This window comes from Phascolarctos cinereus, unplaced genomic scaffold (assembly GCF_003287225.1).
Source record: "Phascolarctos cinereus isolate Bilbo 61053 unplaced genomic scaffold, phaCin_HiC Scaffold_4;HRSCAF=312, whole genome shotgun sequence".
In the NCBI taxonomy this organism is placed as follows: Eukaryota; Metazoa; Chordata; class Mammalia; order Diprotodontia; family Phascolarctidae; genus Phascolarctos; species Phascolarctos cinereus.
In genome coordinates this window covers 641,956,436-641,980,441 of record NW_027555847.1, presented here as the reverse complement: position 1 = coordinate 641,980,441, position 24,006 = coordinate 641,956,436, and the positions used below count along the sequence as shown (strand labels likewise).

Genomic DNA, 24,006 nt, shown 5'->3' with positions numbered 1-24,006 from the left:
AACATTCTGATGAGGAGCTGAGGTAACAGGGAAGGAAGTGAAAGAGGGTTGATAAACAGTTCGATATTGAGGAGAATTTAATGTAAACATATCAATCTAAAAAAGCTTATATAAATTGAAAATATAATTCTTAAAGTAACATTAAGGTCACACTGAGATAGAGAATATCCATTTATAAATGCATGTATAACTATATACATATACACATAGACATCTGTGCATATGCATATAACATATATATATATAGAATTGAATTTATTTGAATTGAGGTGGGAAAAAACTAAATTGGAGAGATTATAATGTCATAGTTAAAAATCTTCCCCATCATCACTACTCTGTCCTTACCAACTTGCTAAGTTAATTTCCTGACTTCACCTGCACCATTCATTCCTTGCTTCTTTCATTCCCTACTCTCTTCAAAATGGAATGCTTACCCTCCTGGGTGTGTTACCTACACTTTGCCCATGCATAATGATCCAGCTCAAATTCCTCCTTACATGGAACCTTACTCAGTTACTTCAGCTCTTACTGATCTCTCCACTGTCAGAATTCTTATAATCCTTATGTCAATACCTCTCAGTTGTCAATTAACATCCAACATGTTGTCTTATCCATCCTCCTGTTGTAAGGCAAGATGACATCTGAACCATCCTCAATCTAGGATACTTTAAATTCAATTCAGTAGCCATTTATACATATTAGCTTCTGAGGTTTGATAGACCCTATGCTCAGGGCTTGGAGATATAAAGGTAGATGTGGCATAGGTCTTGCCGTTGAGGTATTTATAGTCTAATGGGAAGGAAAATGAACCTCTAATTGTAATTCAAAGGAAAATTAAAACTGTAAATTTGAGAAACATTTATCAAGTGCCCATTATGTGCAAAGAGCTATTTATGCTAAGTACCATGGATACCATAGAAACTAAATAGTTTCAGGCCTCAAGGACTTTACATTCTGTTGTAGAGGAGAGGTATATACAAAGAAATTTGAGAAATTTGTTGTTGTTCAGTCATTTTTCAGTTATATTCAGCTCTTCATGACCCCATTTGCTGTTTTCTTGGCAAAGATACTTGAGTGGTTTGCCATTTCCTTCTCTAGCTCATTTTTACAGATGAGGAACTGAGGCAAACAGGGTTAAATGACTTGTCCAGGGTCACATAGCTAATAAGCATCTGAGGCCAGATTTGAACTCATGAAGATGAGTCTTCCTGATTCCAAGCTCAGTATTCTATCCACCTAGAAAGTATAATTGAGTTATTACAGCAACCCTAATTATCTACCCTCTCCTCCTGGTTACCACCACTATGTATATTCTTGAACAGCAGTAAAAGATACTTTAATACTTTGAACAAAAAAGCATCTTAACCAAGAGACCAGAGAACCTATTTGTAATAGAACTGTTGTTTATGGTATAATTCAACAAAATATTGATTACCAAATGTTTATTAGGTACCTAGAGAAACCATGGCATAGTGGATAAGTGGTCCTAAAGCCTGGAAGACCTGGATTCAAGTTCTGCCTCTGACAACCTCTGTGTGAATCTGGGCAAATCATAACCTCTTAGTACTCTGAGCAACTTTTTAAGACTAGTTGGCAGAGAAGATGCCATCTTTCATTGGTAAAGAGCATTCTCTTACCTGCAAGTTCCAAATACAGAGGTCCAGTTTCTATTCCTAAGCACCAAAGCACCAAAGCTAGACAGATGAATGAAAGGTCTTTGAGGGTAGGGACTATTTTCATTCCACCCTCCCCACCCCCATCCTTAATGCCTCATGTAGTACTTGGTACATATAGTGTATTATAAATGATTGCTGAACTGAGCTGAATAAAATGTGGAGCCCATACCTTTCTACTTTGTACATACCATCTACTAGGGGTATTCAGTATGCACATAGAGTTAAGTATAATTCTTAAGAGAGGACATGGAATGAACTAGAAGTATAGATAAGTTCTCTAGGAAAACCTAAGAATAGAAATAGTCCTTTTGTAAATATATGTGTCTGTGAATTCTAAGGATAGGTAGCTAGCCATCACTAAGTAGACAGGGTTTTAGAGGAGAGGAAATGTCCATCTCAGGCATCTCAGAGAAATGTAGTAATAAACTTGAACTTGCTTTGAAATTCTCACTGTCTAGAGGCCTCTTCTACCCTGACTAATAATTTCAATAACTTGGATGCTCAGTGGTGCAATTCTCTCAAGAAGGGAAATATCAAATATTTGAGTTGGGGCAGAAATTGGCTTTTGGAATAAATTGGTTTTCCTTTTCTTTGTAGGTTGAAAACGCTTTAAGTGAAGTTGATTTCCAGCTCAAGTTGGACCTTCATTTTACAGAGAGTGAACAACAGTGAGTATAACCCTGAGACTTTAATCCTATTAATGCTTCCTCGTGATGTCTCTTGTATAGCCCTTTTCCTGGGGACACTCTTCAAGGAGCAAACTCCTCTGGTAACAAGGAGCATGCTTTTCTTATCCTATAGCTTATCCATGAGTTCATGGTAAAAATTGGTGGTAATTAAGTAAGATATAAAATCCTTAACTTGTTCTACAGTAGTAAGGTATAGAACTCTGTTACCTCTGAAGAATTGAAAATATTTATCACTCAGATGGAAAAACAAATGGCATATCTCTAGATCTAGATCTATCTATCTACATATATATGTATTTGTATTGTGTATGTGTATGTGTGTGTGTGTGTGTGTGTGTAGACTGTATAACCCACTAGTTGCAAGAAGTAGTATAAAGGTTGACATTGAAAAAATACAAAAAAAAAAAAGATGAGATGGTCCCATGGCAAAGAGTGTTAGGTCTTTTGGTAACCTCACAATGTCAAGAGAAGGTGATGGAGGCCCCTAGTACCTTGGGTGGATCCTCAAGAGCAAACTTATAGAAGAGTAAGAACAAAGGATAAACAGAATGAGTAGGCGTGGGTAGATTGTGATCAGCACCAGAGTTGATCTAATCACAACTCTATTTGAATACAAATTCTACATTCTATCCATTCCTTGTTATTTAAGTTATTAGAAGGAGTTTTTTTTTTCAGATTAACAATCATAGACTTATTGAAAAGGGGCACAGGATGTCATCCACTGCCAGGTCTACCTGAAACATAACTTCTGCCTACTATGTAACTAACAAGTGGTTAACTAGCTTTTACTTAAATGAGTGGCAAGATGCTCACTATTTCCATTGTAGGGCAGCTGTCATTATTAGAGCTTTTTCTTTATGTTATGAAATCTGCATATCTTTAACTTCTTTCCCCATCTGCATATTATTCCTAGAGTATTTTTGCCCTGTAGGGAGTGAATCAAACCAAATGATTATAATTACTTTTCCACATAATAGCCATTCATATACTTGAAGACATTAATTGTGTCCCCAGACCCCAGTTATGTTCTCCTCTCCAGGCTAGACATCTCTCCAACTGGCCCTCATATGGCATAGCTTTGAGTCTTCCCACCATTGGAATCACCCTCAGCCAGATACCTTCCAGTTTGTTAAAGTCCTTAGGAGTTGGAGGAGGAAAAGAAGTTCATAGAATCAAAGATTTAGTACTAGAATGGACTTTGGAGTTCATCTAGTTCACTCTTCTTCAATTTACAGGTGGGAAAACCGAAGCCAAGACAGGTAAATTGACCTGCAGAAGTTTGTACAGCTCGTAAGTGTCAAAGCCTCTATTTGAGCTAAGCTCTTCTGCTGCCAAATCTAATGTTTTCCCCAGTAATCAATCCCCAGTGCTTCCAGGCACTGTGCTAAGCTCTGGGGATACAAAGAAAGGTAAAGACAGTCCCTGCCTGAGGAGCTTTCAATCTCATGAGGGAGACAACATGCAAACAAATATATTCAAAACAATCTGCATATAGGATAAATATGAAACAATAAACAGAGGGAAGGCACTGTAATTAAGAGGGGTTGGGGAAGGCTTCTTGTAGAAGGTGGGATTTTAGTTGGTACTTAAAGAAAACCAGGGAGGTAAGTAATTGGAATAGAGAAGGGAGAACATTCCAGGAATGGGGGGAAGACAGAAAATACCAGGAACGGAGAGATGGAGTTTGGTTTGTGGAACAGCCAGAGGGTCAATGTCACTGGATCAAAGAGTGTGAGTCTGGGAGTAAGGTACAAAGTAGACTGGAAAGATGGGAGGTGGCTAGGTTATGAAGGACTTTGAATGCCAAACCGAGCATTTTTATTTGGTTCTGGATGGAATAGGAAGCTTTAGGACCACCAATTTAGTGGCTGAAGGGATGATGGACTGGAGTGGGGGGAGACTTGAGGCAGACAGATCAATCAGCAGGCAGTTGCACTAATCAAGGCATGAGAAGATGAGGGGCCTGCGTTAGAGTGGGCAGCAGAGGAGAAAAGGAGGTGTATTCCAGAGATGATGGGAAGTTCTCCTTCTCCCCTGAATCAGAGTTATGTGTGCAGTTTCCTTCCCATTAGACTGTACATACCTCAAGGGCAATGTCGCATCTACCTTTACGTCTAGTCGTAAGTGCAAGGCTCAATAAACTCAGATGGTTATTTATAAATGGTTATTGAATTGAATTGAAAGTGTCCTGAATGTAAAGGTGAAATCAACAGATCTTGGCAAGAAATTGTATGGGGAGTGAGAGATAATAAGGAATCCATAATGGCTCCTGGGTTGTAGCAGCCACACCAGCAACACCAGCAGCAGCAGCAAGCTGCTAAAAGCCTGCTTTGCTCTCTCTCCAGTGACCTGGAGCTCTCCATGGTTATGGAGCGGCGCAGAGAAAGCTAGTCCTACCAAATAGGCAAGGCTCCAAGAATGGACCCAAATAAATTCAGAGAGGCTTATTACCAGCTCACCCACAAGGAGAAGATTGATTTAGCCACAAATGAGGTGAACCATCTAACAGTAGGATAGCCTGCCTTTAAAGGGGCTGGTGCGACCTTCTCCTTGGAGGTCATCAGATATAAACTGGTTGGCTACTTGCTGAGTGTGTGACCCTGGGAATTCCTTTTAATAATAACAATAGCTAGTGAACATGTATACAGCACAGTAAGGTATGCCAAAGGCTTTCTGTATCTTATCTCATCTGATCATCAAAACAATCCTTTTGTGTACTGGTTGGATTGGATAGCCATTGCAGACCTTCTGATTCTCAAATTCTGTGATCCTACCGAGTTGTTGTCCTCTGTATCATTGGAAGGGATATTTATGCTATTGAACCCACAGACCCCTGAAATAGTTATATATGGAAATAATAATATCTCATATTTTAACAACTCCTAAAATACCTACCCCAAAATATACAGTGCTTCATAAATCGTATCCACAAAACCATATCCACATATGATGATCTCCTATTTTGGGTGATTGGAAAAAAAAAGCAGTTAAAATTATACATCAAAAGCACTAAATTAGGAACATGTCTGATTTGTATTCAAGGGAAGACTCAAGGCTGATGATCTAGCCATTCGTTATATATGATTCTGATGATAAGTAAGGCTATTTATGAATGCTTTCTGTTTATCATGTTTAGTTCTTCAAATCACATTTTATTGTTTTTGTTTGTCATTGTAATCCTTTGAAAGTCTTCATAGCTCCATAATAATAATCATATTAGTAATATAATAATTCCTAGTATTTATCTAGTGCTTTAAGATTTTCAAATATTGCAAACTTTATAAATATTATCTCATTTTATCCTTATAAAAACCCTAGGAGTTAGATTTTTTTTTATTATTCTCATTTTTACAAATGAGAAAATTGGGGAAGCAGAGATTAAGTGACTTGTCCAAGGTCACACAGCTAAGTAAGTATCTGAGGCTGTATTTGAACTTAGGGCTTCCTAATGCTCTATCTACTGGGCCACCTGGCTATATTGTTCCTTGATTGCTTTTTTTTTAAATTGATGCTACTGCATGTTAGTAGTTGCCTATAGAGTCTGTAGTGTTACTTGACCTGCATTGAGAATATTTAAAATATATCTCCTACTTCTACCTAATGGGTTTCCCAATAAGAATGTATGGACAGATACACTTTGTTGTTTAGTATGAAGACAAAGCTATATTTAGAGTCTGAGTCAAAGATACTCTTCTTTACTGCATTTTTTGACTGATTAAGAAATCAGAATGCTTTCTCTCAAAGCCTTTTTGAGAGGACACCTATTGCATATACAGTCGGGTACTTGTTGAATGTTAGATCTGGAAGGAACCATTAGAACACAAAGTACTAAAGCTGAAAGGGATCTTAGAATAAAGAATGTGAAAATGGAGGACAGAGAATTAACATTCTGGAAAGGGCCACGAGAACATAAAACATGAGAACAAGTAATAATAGAGTATAAAACAATTACAAATTGGATCTTAGAGATTGTCTAGACCAGGGGTTTTAACCTTCCAAGGAGCCCGTGGATACACTTCAGGGGGTCTATGAACTTGAATGGAAAAATAAGCTACATTTTTTTATAAGCTTTTGAGTTTTAAATTTTCTCCTCCTCCCTCCTCTCCTTTGTTCCCAAGATGGTGTGCAATCTGATATAGGCCCTACATATACATGCCTAGTAAATGTGTTTTCATATTAGTCATGTTGTAAAGAAGAATATAAATTATGTTTTTAATATAATTTGTGTCCTTTGTAATCTTGTATATTTTATTTTGTGCATTATAAAACATTATTCGGAAAAGTGGTCAATAAGTTTCTTCAGAATGTCCAGAAGGCCTATAAAACAAACAAAAGAGTAAGAAGCCTTGACTAAATCCACCTTCTCCTATATGTTACAGATGTATAAACTAAGTCTCAGAGTTTAGAAGCAACTTTACTGTCAGAACTTTCTAGCTGTGTCACAGGACCCTTCAGACTAGGGGACAGGAATGGTCTATGGTCAATGAGGTTGGTGGCTTTTACGGAGAATTCTTTGAGCTCTGACCTTATTTGAATTACGTAGCCTTTTGGTCTGTTTGGGAGAATGTTAGAGACTCTGTGGTAGAATGTTTCCCAACAATGGAGGTATTTAAACAGAGGTCTGATACCTACATGGAGATGATACACATCTTTCAATTCTGCAACTCAACAAATATTTATTAAAGACTGACAGGGAACTAGACAGATAAAGTGTTCTATTTTGAAGTTTGTTCCAATCCTGGGACTATATTATTTCAGGTCTGTACTAAACCTGATGCAAAAATACACATGGATGAGGACAGTCAAGTTGACAAATTTATAAAACAGGCCACATTGTATACACAGAGATAACATAAAATTCTGTACAGAGCACAGGGCATTGAATCATGCTATATGAATTTGTATCCATACTCACACATATGAGCTATCCTTTTTGGGCGAGTCACAACTCTAAACCTCAGCTTAGTTATCTATAGAATGGAGTTGATATTTGCCCTGATGACCTCACAGGGTGGTTGAAGGAAACCCTTTGCAAATGTTAAAGCATTAAAGAAAGACAAACTAGTATTTTGTTTGTTAGTTGTTTTTAAACTAGACTTCTGATTTCTTTGGGTTAGGGAACTCCTGGTGAGGAATTTCTTTTATCAATGCCATACAAACAGAGGTGTTGGGCTCTGGTTGGCCTGCAGGCAGGAATTTCCTGATTCCTGCACTAAACCATGCTACCTCTATGAGTGATAATGATGGTGGTGGTGGTGGTGGTGTTGATGATATGAAGAATCAGGTAATTGTCCAGTGGAACTCAGTGCTGTATTTGTAGTCCCCATCCAATAATGGCACCCTTGCCTGTTTTAAAAGTACTAACCAAGAGAGAATTGTGAATGCTTCAATATTGGGAGTGGTTGCCAGGGTTGAGAGAAGCAGAAAAATAAATTAATAAAGATGGGGTTAAGAGATTAGATTTTGGACAGGAGAGTAAAGTTTCTAGAGTGTTTTGGAAAGCAGTCAAACCAAGAGCAAGAGAAATTTGGAATGGTAAAATAATCAGACTTTGTAGTAAAGAGGAAGCTTAGCAAGAATGAAGTCAAGAAAAGGGGAAAAGTATCATCTGAAAGAGAATTCAAAGTAATAGAATCATGAAATTATTAGAATTCAAGAGTCAGAAAGGACCTAGGAGATCTATTTCAAACTCTTTCTGAAGCAGGGAACCAACCATCCCCTAACTCCCCTAACAAGTAGCTACCTAACCTCTGGTGGAAGACTCCCAGTGAAAGGCAACTTAGTGTCTATCACTGCTGCTCCAGTTGTTAGAAAGGATTTCCATATACTGAGCCCCAAATCTGCCTTCCTCTAACTTCTATCCATTTTTACTAGTCCTATCCTAACAACCCTTCTCCTAGATTGTGGTATGGATGTTATAAGACAGGGATCATCCATCCTCCTTCATAAACCTCTTTTCTGGGACTAGCATTTGTTATTCTTTGAACTGATCCATATATAGCAGAATTTTAAGTCAATTTACCATCCTGAACAACCTCTTCTGAAAGTGCTCCAGATTATTAATGTCTTTCCAAAAATATGGCTTCAGGATTGTTCTTAGTTATCCAGATGTGGTTTGATATCAGACTATACCCCACTCATTTTCAAAACTATACCTCTATTAATACTGCCAAAGATGCCCCATTGACTTTTCTAACTGCCACATCATACTGTAGAAGAGTAGTTGGCTGAGGGAAAATGTGTGGCTTCAGTCAGAGTGAGAGCCAAGTGAACAGATGGAGAGAGTCTGTCCCTTTGATAGTCAGGGAAGAATCTAATCACTTAAAATAAATGAAAATATAGAAGGGGAAAAGAAAAACACTTAGAAATCCCTAAGCACTGAATCAGGAACACTTTCTAGAAGACAAAAACCTATAGATCCCATTGGGTTACCTTTTTATAACTGGATTCTTCTCCTTTAAGGACAGAATGTTTAATAAAAATGAGAGTGGGAGGTGGTCGATGAATATGTGATTAAACAAGAGGAAGAGAAAGCAGAGGCCAGGAAGGATTATAAGGACAGGGAATTCCTCATTTCTGCAAATTAAATTGCACTGCACTGAAGAATAATGAGTCTCTAGCACATCCTGGATATAAAAGAGATTATGTTCAGAAGAAAAAAAATAATGCTGTAAGATTATTAAAGTTTTAGTGCCATTAAAAGGAAAAACACTGACTTTTATTTAGAGCTGGAGGGAACCTCAGAGGTCATGCCTCTAGATAGCAAGTGGTAACCTTGGATTACCCAAAGAATCTCTTTTGAGAAAGACCTAACCTTTCTTGAAAAAGGCTGTCTCTGCTCTATACATGTCCACTCATCTTGCCTACTGCCTCTGCTCCACCTCTTTTCTGATACCTCTTCTATGTGGAATCATCCTTGCTGGAAATGTCAACTTTCAAGCTAATGTCTCCTGGCCTGATAACAGAGGTTGAAGACCCCGCCCCCTGGCTACCAGTTTCCTTTTAAAGTAATCCCATTATATATGTAGGACACCACAGGCATGCCAACACCAAACTGGAAGGAATGATGAGAGCCTTGAACATATAAGCTACTCCTTCAGAAGGAGCTTGTAAAAGTGACCTTTGATAACCTTTTTTCCTTCTACCATAGCTTGAAGACAATCATATAAAAGGCCCTTAAATCTCTGCTGTGTGCAGTGTGTATGCACTCTACCTCTTTAGATATGCAGTTGTGTCCTTGCTGTACTGATGACTAGGGTCTCAATGTATCCTCATTCTCTCCCCTCCTGCATAACTCAAGTTAAAGGGCTTTCCCTTGTGTGATATAAAGTAATCACATGTTAAAGATCTACTGCTTTTAACATCATTAGCCTAGATGGTCTCATCTGTGGAAATCTCTAAGTTCCAAAAGAGCAGCTACAGTGGATTGAGGCATCATCCATTCTAGTCTTAAAGCCTCCAGGGATGAGCAGCTCACTAGGTCCCCACATCAGCCATTTCACCTTCAAGCAATTCTAATTGTTAGGAAATTCTCTCTTATATTGAGCTGAAATCTGCCCCCCTCTAACTTGGGTCTACTTGGCCCCAGTTCTATCCTTTGGAGCTACACAAGCTAAGTTTCATTTTTCTCCTTCTTCTTGATAAATTTCTTTTAGAAACATGGAGAGAGAGAAATTTCCCCCAAATCTTCTCTTGTTCAGTCTAAGTGTTCCACACTCTCTCTTAATTGATCCTTTTGTGGCATGGGCTGCAGTTTTCTCACAATCCTGGTAGCTTTCCTTTGAATATGCTTGTTTCCCTTTTCCCCTCCTCTCCTTTTTTTACCTCTCTTCCTTCCTCTCCCCCTGCCTCATCCCCTTCCCTTCCTTCATTCTTTTTTTCCATTTTTTTCCCTTTGATTCCATCCTTTCTTTGCTCCTCTAGGAGTTTACCCTTTCCATCATCCAGTCTCTGTCTCTATCTCCATCTCTAAGAACTTTATCCTTGTGTTTCATCTTCATGTTCTTATCTACTGACTTTTTCCTTGATGATTTTACAAACATATGCAGGTGTCCATCTCTCCACCCTTAAAATCCTCCCTTGCCCTTGATATCTCCTTAAGCTATTAGCCTACAAGCATTTCTCATTTTCACAGAAAAACCCTCATTAAAAGTCCATTATACTTCTTGCCTCAATTTTCTCACCTCTTGATCATGTTTTAATATCTTTCAGTTTGACTTCTGACCCCACTATGCACTAAATGAATTTTTCCGAAGGTGTGAATGCTCCAGTGACCTTTCTCAGTCCTTATCTTTTTTGAATGCTTTTCAGTTTTTGACAATATTCAGAATGATTTCACCCTGGATACTCTTTCTTTCCTTGTCTTGATTTTTTGTCCTACCTATCTGACTGCTTATTCTCAGTCTCTTTGACTTATTTTTTACTCGTCCCGTATCTTAACTGTTGATAGACCACAAGTTTCTGTCCTCAATCCTCTTCTAGTCTCCCTCTATTTTTTGATGATATTATCCAGTCCCATACCTTCAAATCTCACCCTTATGCAAATTACTGATAAATCTATATATCTAATCTTTCTCCTTAGTTTCAGTATAGTGGTTACAACTGCCTGAAGTACATATCCAGATGGAAAATGTACCAGCACCTTACACACAACATACACAAAATTGACCTCATCAATTATGCTCTAAACTTATCCTTCTTCTTAAATTTCCTATTTTTCTTGATATTCCCGTTTTATCTGTCCCTTATTACCCACTCCCCATTCTAGTCAATTACTAATGTGATCAACCCTGTTGATATTGTTGAAATTACCTTTCCCTTTTCACTCTCAGTGATACCACCCAAGCTCAGATCTTTATAGTAGGATAGAGATACAAAGAATGAAATAATCGTTCTCCTAAATACTAGGAGCTTATCTATCTGGGGAGATAATGTATGTATGTATGTATTTATGTACATATGTATATAGATAGATATAGATATGAATGTATTTATATGTACATAGAGAATAAATACAACATAGTTCATCATTCATCGTTTTTCAGTTGTGTCTGACTCTTTGTGACTCCATTTGGGATTTTCTTGGCAAAGATACTGTAGAAATTTTCCATTTCCTTCTCCAGCTTATTTTACAGATGAGGAAACTGAGACAAACAGGGTCACCCAACTAGTAAGTGTCTGAGGCCAGATTTGAACTCAGAAAGAGGAGTCTTCATGACTCTAGGCCTGGCACTCTATCCACTTAGCAACTTAGCTGCCCATGTAGTTACTTATAGTGTATATAAAATAAAATCATATAAATACAAGGCAATATTCTTAGATAACTGGTTTTTATTACACTTACTTCTGTCTCTCTCTGTCTCTCTTTATACATATACACATATACACATGTACACACACACACAAACATACATATATTATATATATATATATATATATATATATTATATATATATATATATATATATATATAGTGGTAAAAGGTATGACTACATTACTCCACCACTCAAAAACCTTCAATAACCCTATTGTATAAATACACCACCACACCATGCAACATAACACAACACAACACAACACAACACCATGTAATACAATGCAATACAAAAAATGGGAACTATAAACTCTTTATTTAGGCATTTAAAGTACTATTCAGTATGGCTTCTCTCTTCCCAGTTTTGTTTCATTTTACTGCTCTTCAGACCTTCAAATTTCAGATAGACAAGAAGAGCAAGTTTTCCCTGATTTCATCCTGAACTCTCTCAGTCCTCCACACCTTTTCAGGTTGGTCCCTAGAATTTCTTAAACATACTCACTCTTAATCTCTGGCTAGTAAAATGATTTCCCTTGATGCAAGGCTCAGCCTCCACTGTAAATCCCTCCCATGTGAAAGTGGTCTCTCCTGCCACAACTTTTTCCTACACTATTTAGTCTGCCTGTCTCCTTTACATCATCACTTCCTCCTCTGCATCACACTTATGGGTGTGTACATTATTTTTTCTTCATTATATTGCATCACAAATAAAATTTCTGGGTCTTAAAAATAAATTTATTAATTAGGCTATATCAATAATCAATAAACTGATGGTCAGTGGTTTCTCTTGGTAATTAAAGGCAAAGGGTCTTGCATCATCTTAAGTGCCCACCTGTCTTCCTGATAGCACATCATTGCAACCCCACCTCCCCCAAAGAAAAAGGCAATTTTAATTGGTGGACTAAGAGTTCTCAGCCCCTCATTACTTTATTACCAAGGTGAGGAGGTCAGCTGAGGAAGGAGGCCTGGTAATGAGTTTTAGCAGCCTCCAGGAATCTAGGCAAACAAAACCTTTTCAGATCACAGTTTCTCTGGCTATATTTCTTCTTTATGAGCCAGACTGCCCCAAACTCTAATGAAGGGACCTAGGACACATGAATCTCTCTGTGTAGCTCTTAACCAGCTCAGTTTGGCTGTTTATAGAGTAAACAAAAGCCAGAATCCCATTTGAGTGTTGTCTAGCCCAAACTAATTAAGAACCAGATGTTTTGGGGGGCTAGGAGTGATCACATTGTTGAATTATGTTCTTCAGAAACTGATTGGCCTTTTCATGGGTCATGCTCTTCAGAAACTGGCCTTTTCAGAAATGGGGTCTTAACAAAAATAGGAAAAAGGATGGCTCACAAGTTAATTATTGGTTTTTAATATAATAGTATAATATTCATTTCCCTCAATTGGAAGCTCCTTGAGGGCAGGAAAATGGATGTTTTAGTCTTTGTTCTGAATCTCTAGTTCTGAGTAATGTGACTTACACATTGTAAGCGCAAAATATATATTTAATGAATTTAGTTGAATTTTTTCAGCCTGATGATGGGGAGCTACCAGATCACGAATCTAGAAGGGATTTCAGGGGCATCTAGTCCAACCATCTCATTTTATGGATGAATAAACTGAGGCTCAGAGGTGTTAACTGAATTCTTCAAAGTCACATAGGTAATAAGCATCATTGGTGAGATTTGAACACACATCTTTTGAGTCCTGAGGCAGTGTCCTGTACCACTCTGTCTCTTCACTGAACCATTCAAATGAAACATACTAGGTGACTTCACGTATACATTTAATTAACTAGATGTATCTAATTTGCATAATCCAAATTGAATTTAGTAGAACCCATGGGAAGTACTGATGGCTATTTTAATTTGATAGTATGTACATTTTATAGATTGGACAGAAAAATGTAAAACGAAGAAGACAATTCATCCTGGGAGAGCCAATGTGTCACAGTGGAAAGAACATTCACCAGACTGGGAACTGGTGATAATTATGATAGTTTCATTTTATATAGTATTTTAAAGTTTTTTAACACTTTCCTCACAATAATCATATTAAATTAATGGTTAAAATAATATGTGTACTGTATACAGACCATGGTACAGTTGATTATATGATGGATTTGGAGTCTGAGGACCCGGATTCAGATTCTGTGTGACTTGGACAGAACACTATATCCCTGTCGACTTTTCTTCCTCATCTCAAATGAAAGGGTTATACTAGACTGCCTCCGAGGCCCTATCCAGCTCTAAATCATTGATCATGTCATCCTACTTGTTGTCGTTTTCTCATTTGACATAGGGAGTATCAATAGTGACTTTCCCATTTGTACCTCCACTAGAAAATATCTGAGCTAGTACTGAAACGCACACATTCTGACACTGAAGCCGGTGCCTTTACACTGTTAACATTCAAGAGTTCTGACTTCTATTTCTGACTCTGATACTTCCTATATGACTTTCCATAGGTCAATAATCCTCTTTGGGCCTCATTTTCTTCTTTTATAAAATGAGGTAGTTGCAAGCGATGGTCTCTAAGGTCCTTTTTTAGCTCTAAAATTCTGTGCTGTGCTCATTTTCTGTTTTAATATTATCCATTCTACATTCCATTTCAACTCGAACATCCTGTAATTTGCCATTTTCTGTTCTATAACTCATTTCAGTTTTAATCCTCTGTGTTCTAATGTTCCATGGTTAAAGTTTCTTCCAATTTGACCATTCTGTAATCCTGCGAACCAAGGCCAAGAATCAAGGCAATACACAATCTGTTCTCATCCAACTAAGCTTCATGGTATTTTAAGTCATGTCTAAGTCTCTTGATGCTAAAATGGTTGCCCTTGCCTCCTAGGGCAAGGGATTTGGCGGGGATGCCAACCATCAGCAGCCGCACCCTGGGCCTCCACTTCCAGCCTCGAAGGGGCCTGCACCACCATATCCCTGTAATGTTTGACTATTTCCACCTGTCCGTGATCTCCGTGACAATCCATGCCTCACTAGTGGCCCTGCAACAACCATTGATCAGGTAAATATAGCTCAGCAACATGCTGGTGTGATATTTTATCCTGTTCCATCCACATTTCATGGGGATGAGGGAAGAAGGTTAGCCAGGTATGCAGCACTGAAATTCTGGTCCATGAAATGGGAGAAAGAAGGGTCCAAGGCAAAGGAATCATAAGTCTATATCATTCCCTAAGACTCACAGCTACTACATTAACTGCTTTGTTAGCATTTGCACCAAACACATTCTAAACCTAGACGAGGATAACTCATGAAGTGATAAATTTCCCATCACTGAAGATCTTTAAACTAGATAGTCACTCATTGAAAATGTTCTGTAATACTGGCTACCATGGTCATCATTGCCTAGAAGGTCAGGTGGGTGTGATTTCACACCTCCCACAGGGTTCTCCTCTGCCCTCGGTGGGATGGTGGGGTCTGGGCTCTCTGCCAAGGCATCATTTCCCATTGATGTCATTCCCTCACTCATAGAGGGTAGTCCCCAACACTTTAGTTCCATTTAGCCACTAATAGCCAGGTTCACTTTCACAAAGAAATATTTACTTCAAGAGGTAATCACAAATATTTACATTTACTTTCCCAACATATGAGAAGCATGATCCTCCTCCTATCTTATACCACCTCATTCTCTAGGAAAGGCAGGGGGTTAGGTTTGTAGCTTAGATCAGTTCCTCCAGAGCACAGTCTAAGTTCCAAGTTCCACCCCATCAGGTTCGTGTCCCAAGAACTCTGGCTTCTCAGGGATTCCATGCAAGGCTGACTAGTCATACCAACCACCCTGCAATCCTGGCTCCAAAGTTTTTATGACTCAACCTTCTGGGTCTCATGGGAATCACCTCTGGCACATGAAACTATGGAAAGCAACGCACAGAACAGAAACTGTCAATAGGCAATCACAACTTCATGACACTTAGGTGAAAACTAGGTTTATTACCAGAGAAAGGAACATGCATGTGGAAGCCATGGAGTTTACAATCCACCCAGAAGTTTGTGTATTTATGACAGTGCCGCAAAGAGAGGTGGAGGAAATACAAATCAGCTCAAGGCATGTGGCACAGAAAAGGAAAAGGTGCAGTGAAGGTGGGAAAAGGAGGAAACCCTTCCTGAAGGGGAGGATCAAGATGATGGCAAAAGCCTCATTCTTTTTCCTTGGGAACTGCTAGACCAGGGGTGGGGGAACCTGCAGCCTGGAGGCTGCATGTGGCCTTCTAGGTCCTTGGGTGCTGCTTTTGACTAAGCTCAAATTTTACAGAGCAAATCCTTTTATTAAGGGGATTTGTTCTGTGAAGTTTGGATTCAGCCAAAGGGCCGCACTTGAGGATCTAGAGGCCACATGTGGCCTTGAGGCCGCAGATTCCCCACCCCTGTGCTAGACCATGAAGATGCGATAGTCTGCTTATCTACAAGGGTCCCAGCTGCACAAGCAGTTTCTCAGTCTAATAAGAGTGGTGCCTATTGTGACTCCCAAGGACACACAGAGAATCCAGGTTGGGATGCAGATAACACATTGTGTCAGCTGAGGGGGAAGAGGCGGGGTTCATCCTTGACACATTCAGGGCCTCCTGCATGCTCTAGGTCCGGTGTTCCTAGAAAATGTGGCAACTCAAAAAGACAAGTTCAAGAGACCCCTTAACATTCCTTAACAAAACAGACATGCCCAGACAGACCCGTTTTTCAGAACCAGGGTTAAAGAGGGAGAAGAGAGGAAGGAAGTCCTTTTCTCCTAATACCTTCAGGTCATGCCATCTGTGCTTTGGGATTTTCACCTTCTGGATACAGCAGAAAGAGTGGTGGACAAGAGCAACTGAAAGAGAGAAGGGGAAGCAGCTCCCCAGTTTTAAAAACCTAGGTAGCCCATCAGAGGAGGCTACTGCGACCCGTATGGTAGAGAGTGCAGAGGCCTCTGTGTTGGATGATCTGGGCACGTCCGGACAGCCCAGGTTAGAATTATACAGGGTATTATTGCTTCCAGTACTTGCTCAAGTATCATTATAATATTAATACCAAACAACATTTATATAGCATTTTAAGGTATGCAAGGCACTTTTGCATGCATTATCTTGTTTGAGCATTATAACCACCCTGGGAAGTATGTGATTCACTCATTTTAAAGATAAGAAAATTGAGTGTGGGAGTTTATAAAATGCCAAGGGGTCACATAGCTAGCACATGTCTGAGGAAGGATTTGAACTTGTGTCTTCCCGCTGAAAGGGCAGTACTCTACCCATGTTACCACCTAGCTTCCTCTAGGGTCTCTTCCTCAGATTCTTTGGTTCTAGTGTGTCAGCACCAGTTGATCAGCAGGGAAACTTAAGCCAGATTCACCTTCTCAAGGTCGTGTGTTAGGTAATATTTCTTTAGCTGAAGAGGACTTCACTTTGTGACTCTTTTGTTGGAGGGTAAGCTCCTTGAGGGTGGAGATTCTTCATCCTTTGGATTTCTATCTACAGTACCCAGCACAGGTTTGACCATAGATCTTAATAAATGCTCATTGGTTGATAAATTCATTGATTTCAATCACTTCGTCCACATTTAAAATGATCAGAAATGAGAAAAGTCCTACTCATATTGGATGACCACTAGTTGGGGAGTGTGAAGATTTGTGTTTCTGATAGGAAATGGACATCAAGATCTCAGAGGACTCTCCAGAGCTCTGAGGGTCTATGTTTCTATGTTACTGCTTACTTTTTTTTTTTTTTTTGATGAGGCAGTTGGGGTTAAGTGACTTGCCCAGAGTCACACAGCTAATGACTGTTATGTGTCTGAGGCTGGATTTGAACTCAGGTCCTCCTGACTCCAGGGCCAGTGCTCTATCTACTGTGCCACCTAGCTGCCTCCTACTGTTGACTTTCTTCCCTGAAACCCTCAACCTGTGTCAGCAACTTGAAACCAGGGTGATAATTGGTATTAAATATGGTGTTTTTCATGTTTTCTCAATGGTCATAAGATAGCATCAACAATTCAATTAAAATGAAACAGCTAGGTGGTATAGTAGATGAAGTACTGGATCCAACTTCAAATCCTTCCTCAACCACTTACTAGTTGTGTTGTCCTGAACAAGTCACTCAGCCTCTATGATCCTCAGTTTCCTCATCTGTAAAACGAGGATAATAATAGCATCTATCTTACAGGGTTGTGATGATCGAATGAGTTAATATATATATAAAGCTTTTGCAAACTTTAAAGTCCATTATAAATGTTAGCAGTTGTTATTAAAATGATGACATTATATGGATATTTATCTTTCTGTGACTCACTTTCCTCATCTGTAGAAGGAGGAAGAATGTTCAATTACTTGGTCTCTAAGGTCCCAATCGAAAACCCAGGCCTGGAGTCAGGAAGGCCTGAGTTTTCACATACTGCCTCAGATATTTAATAGCTGTGTGACCCTGGGCAAGTCATTTCATTGTTTGCCTCAGTTTCCTCATCTGTAAAATGAGCCAGAGAAGGAAATGGCAAATCACTCCAGTATCTTTGAAAATCCTAAGAGGGGTCATGAAGTGTCAGACATGACTGAAATGACTGAGCAATAACAAAGATCCTGTTCAGATCACACGTTACAGAAAATGGCAGGTTTACATTTTGCTTTGTCTGTTGTTCTTTTTATCATACTCGTTGACATATATACAAAAATCAGACGATACAGTGAAGCTAGGTGATAGGAAATCGTGCAAGATTGGTTCTGGTCCTAAGTGATACCTTCAACTGGTATCACCATTGGCAGCCTAGACTTGGTGAGTCTTTCCCTCATCTGTCAAATGAGAATAACAATGTTTATACAGTCTCCAGCCCCTAGTTTCTTCTGATTTCTTTCAGGATTCAATTGAATTCCTACGTTTTACAGGTCTTTCCAAGTCTCTCCCCTATGCCCTCTAGCTGCAAATGCCTTCCCATCTCAAACTGACTTCCCTCTGTTCTGTAGATATCTTATATGGATGTATGTACTTACATGTTGTCTTCCTCCATTAGAATGAGAACTGCTTGAAGGCCACCCCTCTCTTTTTTGTATGTCCAGCCCTTAGGATTGTGCCTGGCAGATATTAAGTCCTTAATAATGCTCGTAACCGACTGTGTATAATTCCAAAGCATTCCATTCTATGTTTAGAAGCCTCTTCCAGGATATTATTTGCTCTAAAACCTTTTCCCAATGCTTCCATCGTATATAATAGAGTAGTTAGGATACCTGTTTTATTTTTTTCCCAAAGCATTACTATCTCTTTGGCCACTTTCCAGAGGGGGGAAAATGTCTCTGTGCCATTTGCCAAATTTATCCTTTTCCATTTCCCAGCAGCATATTCCAGGGCTCTAAAACACACTAAAGCTAGGTAAACAAAACTAGCATTCAAATACAAAATTGAGAGAACACTGATAATATTCTAATGAGGATTTTGAAATTTGGAAACTGTTGGTTGGAGGTTTAACCTTCCATCATCACAAGGGGCTTTTAAGTTTACCTCCTTCAACCAGTGGCTTTGCCATCATAGCTCTTTCTTTCCCTCCCTCCTTTCCTCCCCCCTCTCCTCTCCTCCCCTTTCCTCTTCTTTATCCTTCTCCCTTACTCTCTCCTCTCTCCCCTTTCTCTCTCCTCCCCTCCCCTTCCTTTTTCTCCCCTTTCATCTCATCTCTCTCCTCCTTCTTCTCCTGCTCCTTCTCTCTCTCTCCCTCTCCTGCTCTCCCTCTCCCCCCCCCATTTCTCTTCTTCCTTCCTCTTGTGAATGAAGTCAGAATTTTTTCCTATTGTCTGGATTCCGTAGAGAAGATTTCTGTCAGTAAGCATGGCCTTTCTGAGTAATGCACATATTTTTGCTATAGAAAGGGCTTGAAGACTATCTATAGGAAACATACTATCCTCACACATAGTTGAGAATGGCATCAATTAAACATGATTAATGTGAGGCAGTTGCGAAATTTAGCCAAACGGATCAAATGAAGCAATTTATGTAAAACACTTTGTAAAACTTAAAATTTTAAATAAATATTAGCTATCATCATCATTCTATCAATGAGGAAATGTGAACAAATATTCTCTATAAAATAGTGAAAAAAGCTCTGCTCTTCGAGTGTGCATCACAGCTGCAATGCAGTAGGCAAATCCTTTCATCCACTAAACATCAGTCTTCTCATAAGCAAAATGGGCATAATAATACCTGTCCTATTTATCTCACAGTGTTCTGAGAAAAATGCTTTGTAAACCTTAGAGAGCTGTATGAATGGATATTTTAATATCATTACTTATCAAATCCATAGTAGCCCATTATTCTTAAATCAGAGAATGAAAGCTGGGAGGTATGTTGGAACAGAACATAGATGTTCGAGTTGGAAAGGACCTGAGAACATAGAATGTTAGATCTATGAGGGACCTTAGAACATAAACTCTTAGAATATATACTTATGCAGCTGAAAGAGAATTAATGTTATAGAATATGAGAACACAATGTTTATGTGGGAAACAACTCTAGAGACCATCTTAATCAAATTATTTATTTAGATGAAGAAAATGAGGCCCAGGGAGTTTGAAAGACTTTCATATGATTTTGTTGTTGTCATTCAGTCATTTCAGTCTTATCTGACTCTGTGACCACATTTGGTATTTTCTTGGCAAAGATAGTGGAGTGTTTTGCCATTTCTTTCTCCAGCTCATTTTACAGATGAGAAACTGAGGCAAACAGGGTGAAGTGACTTGCCCAGGATCACACAGCTAGTCTGAGGCTATATTTTAACTCAGGAAGATGAATCTTCCTGACTCCAAGCCTGGTACTCTATCCACTGCACCACTTACCTGCTCTTCATATGATTATACAGCTAGTTGGTGAACTATGGCAGAGCCTAAGCTAGAACCCACAACTTCTGATCTCCCTACCCCACCCAAAATTTCAGGACTCTTTCCACTGCATTATTGTATTAAAATATTGATTTTTTTTTATTCTTAGTACATTTTATGAGTCTTCCAAGCAAGGTGGAATCTAGAATAAAATCAATATTTTTAAAAATCTTAATGAGTAATGAAATGAAGTGACCTTCTCTGTGTTCATTCAGTACCTGGCTTCAGCAGAGTGTTGGAAATTAAAGCATATCATTGGGTACCAAGCATCACAAATTCACACCTGTTATGATCATTTAATAATAATATCTCTCCTTTGTCCACCAACTTATAGGTTCCAAGGCATGTTCATATCATCGTTTCATTTGATGATTTCAACAACTCTATGAGGTAGTGTAGGTATTATCACCCTTGTATGACAAATTATGAATAGAGAGGTTAAACATTTTCCCAGGCTAACACAACAAGGAATAGTAGAATAGGGACTAGAAATAAGAACACTTGGCTCCCAGTTCTCCCCAGAACCCTTTAAAGCTCTTCTATTATTCCAGACTAATAACTAGGAAAATTTAGCTTAAACCTAGGCCATACAGAAATTATTTTAATTAATCTATTCATTCACTTTTTCATTCATCTATCTGTCGTCTATCTATCTATCTATCTATCTATCTACTCATCTACTTGCCCAATCTACTTATTTAATTAATTAGCTAAATGGCCAGCTTCAGGCAAGACTCTGGTATGTATTGAATACTTATTGTGTTATTGAGGAATCAATACTGGACTTGGAGTCTCAAGACCTGGGTTTGATACTTTCTCCCTGTATGACACTGGGAAGGTCACTTCAACTGTGAGCCTTCATGTTCCATTATTTAAAACTGATTGAATAATCTTTTTAGTATTTATTATCATAGGATTATAGCTCTAGAGTTGAAAGGGACCTCAGAGACCATTTAGTCTAATACCCTTATCTGACAAATGAGGAAACTGAGACCTAGGAAGATCAAGTCATGACTTGCTTATTATGGTCCCTTAGGCAGCAAGCATGAGGCAGACTTAGAACTTGCGTCCTTTGACTCTAGAGCTAGTATCCTTTCAACTCCATGCTGTCTTATGGACATACTTGTGCTAAGTGCTTAGTAAACTTTACAGTTTGTTATTATTTTTTGTAGGATGTTGGTTTATAATACATTTTTCTTCTTAATGTTTTCCATTTTAGCTTTACACGCCCAGGGAAAGGATCGTGGCTGGGTAAAGGCAGCCCAGAGTCAGGTTCGGAACAGTCCAGTATGTCCTTAGAAAGCCTTGTCTTTGGAGCTGGTTACTGCAAACCTTCTTTCTCAGAGGTAAAGTCCAAGGTCCATGTGAAACTTGACTATGTCAAGTTGTGCTTGACCATGAGCCATTTCTTCCTTCCCCAACATCCCTTATTCTCAGATTTTTGTTCCAAGGACTGCCCCTATAGAATCATATTTCTTCTGGAATGAATCCCGTAAAAGGAGGTTTTGTCAGACTATGGCTACTATTATCTTAGAATGTCATCTAGTCCAACAGTATTCCTCCTCACCAAGTCTCCCTCCTTTTCACAGATGAAAGCAATGGATCCAGAGAAGGAGAAGTAACTTGCTCAGAATCATTCAAATGTCATCAGTATATATAAGTCACATCTAGTTTTTTTCCAGATCTCAAACCAGTATTCTTCCCACTATACCACACCGCCTTCTATATATCCTCTAAGAGGCAATTTCAAGCCTATGTCACGTTATTCATTAAGTCAATATGCATTAAGAACCTACCATATGCAATGTGTTATAGGAGGCAGAAAGTTGGATAAGCTTACACTCATTGAGCTTGCAGGTATTTATGAGACATAACAAGGTTGGAGAGGCATTGTGAAATAACACCTACAAAAGTGTCCTTGATGCCAGGAAGTGATCAAGTCCCTCCTTTGACACATACTGCAGTGTGACCCTGGACAAGTCACTTAATTTCTCTCTCTAATACTATAAGTTACAGAACAACCACAAACCTGTGTTTATAGAGGGAATTTCTTCATATGGAAGTTTCCTATGTTATTGAAATTATAGATCCCATCATTATCCCTTTGTTAACATCAGTATGTCAATAGCTGAGATATAAAGTGGAATATTATTAGTGCCTAAGAAATATATTAGTTCCTGGGGCAGCTAGGTGGCACACTGGATAGAACACTAGCCCTGAAGTTAGGAGGACCTGAGTTCAAATCTGGCCTCGGACCAAATACTTGATACATAATAGCTGTGTGACCCTGGGCAAGTAACTTAACCCTAAGTGCCAAGAAAGAAAGAAAGAAAGAAAGAAAGAAAGAAAGAAAGAAAGAAAGAAAGAAAGAAAGAAAGAAAGAAAGAAAGAAAGAAAGAAAGAAAGAAAGAAAGAAAGAAAGAAAGAAAGAAAGAAAGAAAGAAAGAAAGAAAAAGAAAGATAGATAGATAGATAGATAGATAGATAGATAGATAGATAGATAGATAGATAGATATTAGTTCCTAAGAAAGTAATTACCACATTGGGAAATCAGGGTAGGTTTCTTAAAGGATGGTAGGGACCATGATATAGTAGAAGTACTTGTAGAACAGGAATCATACAACTAGGGTTCAAATCTTAGCTTTCTTACTTTTGTACCAATGTGACTTTGGGCAAAGCACTTTCTGGACCTCAAATTCCCTATCAGCAAAATGAAGAATTTAGACTATATAAACTCTAAAGCCCTCTCTAGATATGAATTCTGTGTTCCTATAATTTCCCCAGGCATAGATGGGTGGGGAAGATACCCCACCTATAGTAAATGGTGTAAGCAAAGACTTAGAGTTAGAAAGTTTCTCAATGGGGCATGGGTAATGGTGACTGTTACAGATTAACCAGAGAGTTGAAAGTCTCAAGCTAACATTCAGAAATAAAGCTGGGGGCACCTGGGTGGCAAAGTAGACAGAGTATTGGCCCTGTAATCAGGAGGACCTGAGTTCATATCTAGTCTTGTAACTTACTAGGTATGTGACCCTGGATAAGTCACTTAACCCTGATTGCTTCCAAAAAGAAAAGAAGGGAGGGAGGAAGAAAGGAAGAAGAGAGGGAAGGGAGAGAGAGAGAGAGAGAGAGAGAGAGAGAGAGAGAGAGAGAGAGAGAGAGAGAAAGCAAGCAAGCTAGCTGAAAATTAGGGTGGAAGCTGATTGTAGAATGCCTTTAGTTATAAGGAATCATTGACAGTTTTTGAGCAAGGATATGACCTGATAAATTCTGTTCATTGGGAAGATTAATCTGGCTTGTTATGGATGATAGATTGAAAAGAGAGAGATTAGATGGATGGAGACCTGTAATGTGGATATTACAAACTAGTAAACAAATATTAGGGTCATAAAATCACAGACCTAGAGTTAGAAGGGACCTCATATCCCATGTAGTAGAATCTCCTTCCCTTCATCACCATCTTATAGATTCAGAAACAGGGTCTTGAGACATTAAATGT

The 24,006-nt window shown here is 38.7% G+C and overlaps 1 protein-coding gene across 2 annotated transcripts in view; it reads left to right on the top strand.

The window, feature by feature from the left end:
* Positions 1–24,006, top strand: part of FAM135B (family with sequence similarity 135 member B) — a 321,857-nt gene that overhangs the window by 193,496 nt on the left and 104,355 nt on the right. The window contains exons 5-8 of one of the 2 annotated variants that reach the window (XM_020967061.2): positions 2,274–2,344; positions 3,601–3,624; positions 14,517–14,690; positions 21,727–21,853. In XM_020967061.2, the coding sequence (XP_020822720.1) occupies positions 2,274–2,344; positions 3,601–3,624; positions 14,517–14,690; positions 21,727–21,853 (396 nt within the window). The remainder of the gene's footprint in view (positions 1–2,273; positions 2,345–3,600; positions 3,625–14,516; positions 14,691–21,726; positions 21,854–24,006) is intronic. The other variant, XM_020967062.2, reaches the window with a different exon arrangement.